The sequence below is a fragment of the Drosophila tropicalis genome, unplaced genomic scaffold (assembly GCF_018151085.1).
Source record: "Drosophila tropicalis isolate 14030-0801.00 unplaced genomic scaffold, ASM1815108v1 contig_979, whole genome shotgun sequence".
Taxonomy (NCBI): Eukaryota; Metazoa; Arthropoda; class Insecta; order Diptera; family Drosophilidae; genus Drosophila; species Drosophila tropicalis.
The window spans coordinates 2,852,564-2,857,054 of record NW_027173482.1 but is presented as its reverse complement, the minus strand read 5'-3'; the positions used below and the strand labels follow the sequence as shown (position 1 = coordinate 2,857,054).

Genomic DNA, 4,491 nt, shown 5'->3' with positions numbered 1-4,491 from the left:
ATGCACCGAGAATTGTCGCAGCAGGAAATATCGTGGTACTTCAACCCACCGTCAGCTCCTCACATGGGAGGAGCCTGGGAGCGCTTAGTGCGTTCCGTTAAAACCGTGTTATACCGTATAACACCAAATCAAAAATTCTCAGATGAAAGTCTTCTTACCGCAATGGCAGAGGTGGAAATGACGGTTAACTCCAGGCCCCTGACATACGTGTCCCTGGACGACGAAGACCAAGAAGTTCTTACGCCAAATTACCTGTTGCTTGGCTCATCAAATGGAGAAAAACCGATTTGCGATCCGGAACAAATCGACTATAAATGGTCGCTTCGACAGAGTGAGATGTTCGCCAACCTATTCTGGAAACGCTGGGTCAAAGAGATGCTACCAAACATAACACGAAGGTACAAGTGGCATAAAAAAGTAAAGCCAATTGGTGTAGGCGACATCGTACTTATAGTGGACGAAAATCAGCGTCGTAATACCTGGACAAAGGGTCGAGTGGTCGAAGTGACCAACGCAGAGGATGGTCAAGTCCGTCAGGCGAAGGTACAGACATAACTAGGTGTCCTCTCCAGACCAGCAGTAAAGTTAGCAGTCCTCGATTTCGGGAAAAATGAACCAAGCTACAGTGGCTCTCTTGCCTGGAGGGGAATGATGCCGAAATTCGGGCCTGCGAATAAACTTTGTACCACTGTATCACAAAACGGAACTCTGTCCGAACAAACAGAATGACGCTCTTTAAAAACTTTAAAACTCTCTCTCTCATTCTACTCTTGCGGTACTTTATTACACATAAATAGACATATAAGCGCGAAAAATACGCAGCTGCATTGATCTAAGTACATACATAAGAACCGCGTGTTCAGTTGTTTTTTCGTAGCCAAGAGGCCAAGACTAGAGTAAGTGGAATGAGATTGTATAATTATTAGTTATAAGAAATTTGTAAAATAACCTGAAATTACTTGCAGAATTAAAAAGCTTACGCTGACCTAACTTGAGGAATAAATGGATTAAATTTATTTCAAAGGCACTGGCGGAGCTAGATTAACTAGTCGAACGAGCAACAATGATATTGGATATAAACAAACGATATGAATGATATTATAAAATTAAATACACTGCAACAACAGCCGCTGGAGGTGCTGACGCCAGCAAAAAGGGAAATCGATGCTGGCTACTTCGATGGATTTGATTTTCCCGTACGACCGTGTGTGGTAGGCAGACCGCCTATTACACCTACGAGGGATTTGATTTTCCATGCGCCCGTGTGTGGTAGGCAGACCGCCTACTACACCTACGAGGGATATTAAGCAGGTGATTGATAACGTGTGGTAGGCAATCCGCCCACTACTTTGGAGCACCATCAATTCACAAAAATGAATAAAGACAAAAACAACAGTAAGTAGAATGATGGGAGAGAGATCCGGTGCGGCAAAGAAACTAAAAGCCAGAAAGGCTGAAATTTTGAGGCTTATAAACAGGCTGAATGAAATTGACTCGCATACCTCGGTGAAATTACACGCCGAGGTAGAGTTCATAAAAAGCCAATTGGCCGAAATAAAGAATAAAGCCACAAACAACACCCCATCAACATACTCTACAATACGCAACTTGGCAAAGCCAAGGATGACACAAACGCCACAACCCGCAAAGGAAATTCCAAAGCTAAGGAAAGCTTGGCCAAATGACTGCGAGGGACCACTATACTCGCAGTTCTGTGAGTATACCTGTGCCGCCTGCACCGGTACACCAACATAGAAGCCTGTGAAGTCAGCGCCGGCAACGTCTGGACCGATAGCGCTACAAAGAGAGCCCACCATAATATTTATTTTAACAACTATGCGCTGCGCCGCACATTTTTTTTAATGCACTGCGATGCATATTTTTTTTTATATAGTTATAACAATTTATGTACAATTGTGCGGCATTAAAAGCTGTCCAATTAGAGTGTGGCCTGAAAACCCCACGCAAAAATAGGCAGGAATATATGTAATAAGAAAAAATCTTTATGCAAACAAAATTTATAAAAAAAAAAATTTTTTTTTCATATTTCTACATTTAAAAACAAAAAAATTTAAAATTTAAATTGAAAAAAAAAATTCTAAAATTAAAAAAAAAAAAGTTTTTTTTCCTTAACTGATAGAGAAAAAAAACTGTTTACTTTTACGCAAAAAAAAAAAATAATAAAATAAAAATAATTAAAATAAAATAAATTTTTCAAAGAGATCATATTTTATAAAGGTTTTACAAAATATTATGAACAAATAAATTGTAAAAATGGGTTGGTTCGGTAGCGACGATACCCAAGCAAAGGATAATACGGCCAATGTGGTCAATAATGTCGAAATTATTGATCACACTGACGATATTAATGCTTTATGGCTGCTACTACTAATACTAACTATAGCGTCAGTATGTCATTTTCTATTGACCCTTTACGTCAAACATAACAAAATAATAAAGAAAAGATATATGTATGAGCAGAACCAATAACCTAGACAAGATTTAAAAACAATAAAATTACAATATGACAGAAATTGCTAAAGAAATTTCAGGTTAAACTCATTAATAATATTACAATAACACAAAGAATTTATTACAATAAATCATTTCGAAAACGAATACATATTAAACAATATAAGCATAATAGAAACACAATACCTTCAAAAGTACATTCCTTTCCTTGATTTCCTGATACACTCAGCTGAAACAAATTACAAATACAAGAAAATTAAGTACTGGATAGCCAACAATTGCTAGTTTAAAAAGTATAGTGTATACCTTATGGAACAATCCATAAAAATAGCATATACTGTCAATGAAACCTAAATCATACTATTGTCAATGAAACCTAAATCAAGATCAGCCCAAATGGGTACATAATATCATTCAAGCAGGTATAGAAACTTTTGATATAGGAGATTCAGATGAGGAGGTAGATAAATAAAAAAAAAAAAGAAGAAACAACAAAAACAATTATGGCTCTCATTATTTGTTTTAAAAAAAAATTGTAATAAAAAAAAAAAAAAAAAAAAATTAAATAATAGTGTATAATAGTATACTACATGTTCGCATAGTGACACTTTGTCGCTATGCATAAACAAGGCGAGCGCATAATATATACACCCCACTTATGTGTGTCTGACCACCAGCGTGGGATCTGCAGCGTCAGCATATTCTCCAAGCCTTATGCTCCTGCCTAATCTATATATGCCATATGCATATACATATATACATACATATATACTACGGCTTCACGTTCTGCCGCCTGCAGCGGAGTGAAGCGTGATCTGTGATAACTACAAAATCTTGTCCTTCTATATATGGTCGGAATTTTTTAATACCCTTGATTACCGCTAAACATTCTAGTTCAGTTACTGAATAATTTCGCTGAGCTTTTGATAATTTTTCGAACATGTAAGAGATTGGTAACTCGACTCCATTACGTTCCTGGGCTAAAACACACCTGACGCCAACAGTGCTTGCGTCACATAGTAAAATAAATTGTTTTGAAAAGTCTGGAGTGATTAGTATTGGTGCAGTGGTTAAACGTATTTTCAAGTTTTCGAAAGCTAAGGAGGCGGAATCGTTCCACTTTAAGGGACCCCTGGATTTCAATAATTCCGTAAGAGGAAAAGAAATGGTGGCGTAATTTTCGACGAATCGACGATACTAGCCGGATAATCCTAAAAATCGTCTTAACTGTTTTACTGTAGTCGGAGTTGGAAATCCTTTAATGGTTTTTATGTTGTCCGTGTCTGTCATAACTTGTCCTTCACGAATAATAAAACCAAGATATTTTGTTTCACGCATACAAAATTTTGATTTGCTTATGTTGATGGTAAGATTAGCTTTACGCAAACACAAGGCTATTTCTTGAAGTAAAAGTAAGTGAGAATCAAAAGTATCATACATGATCAAGAGATCGTCAAGGTATACAAAAACTTGGTTACGCAACTGAGGTGGCATCATCTTATATTGGTACAACGGTCGATTTGAAATAGAAAATGCAGTATATTGACGTGAATTCTCATTAAGAGGAATTTGCCAGTATGCATGTTTCATATCTAAACCAGTGATGTATTGTGCTGCGGGAAGACGACTTAAAATACCGTCGATATGCGGTAACGGGTAAGCGTCTTTCCTTGTCGCTCGATTAACCTCACGCGAGTCCAAACACAATCTATTTTTACTTCCTTTCTTAACTAGGACGCAGTTACTGCTCCAGGGACTGTTCGATTCTTCAATAACATCTAGGGCTAACATCATATCTGCTTCCGGAAACAAAAGGTTTTCTTTAGCGGGTGATACGGGCCAAGTTCGTTGTTTTATGGGGACTGCTGAACCGACATCGATTGTATGCTCTATTAGCTTAGTGCGGCCAAGTCCTTCTTAATCAAATGATGGATAGTTTCCTACTATAACATTTTGTCTTTTCTACTGCTCTGGTGACAAATTATGATACTTCGGTAGTTCTTCTAAATAATCGGATCC

At 37.4% G+C, this 4,491-nt stretch overlaps 1 protein-coding gene across 1 annotated transcript; it reads left to right on the top strand.

Moving 5' to 3' along the window:
* Positions 1-1,307, top strand: LOC137586351 (uncharacterized). The gene is made up of 2 exons (XM_068302358.1): positions 1-543; positions 1,128-1,307. Exons 1-2 carry the CDS (start codon positions 1-3, stop codon positions 1,305-1,307), a joined length of 723 nt encoding a protein of 240 aa, XP_068158459.1.
* The last annotated feature ends 3,184 nt before the right edge of the window (positions 1,308-4,491 follow it).

Coding starts and splice junctions, on each gene's coding strand:
- LOC137586351 (XM_068302358.1), top strand. CDS start 1: ATGCACCGAGAATTGTCGCAGCAGGAAATATCGTGGTACTTCAACCCA. Junction 544..1,127: donor GTCAAGTCCGTCAGGCGAAG/GTACAGACATAA, acceptor CTGCAACAACAG/CCGCTGGAGGTGCTGACGCC.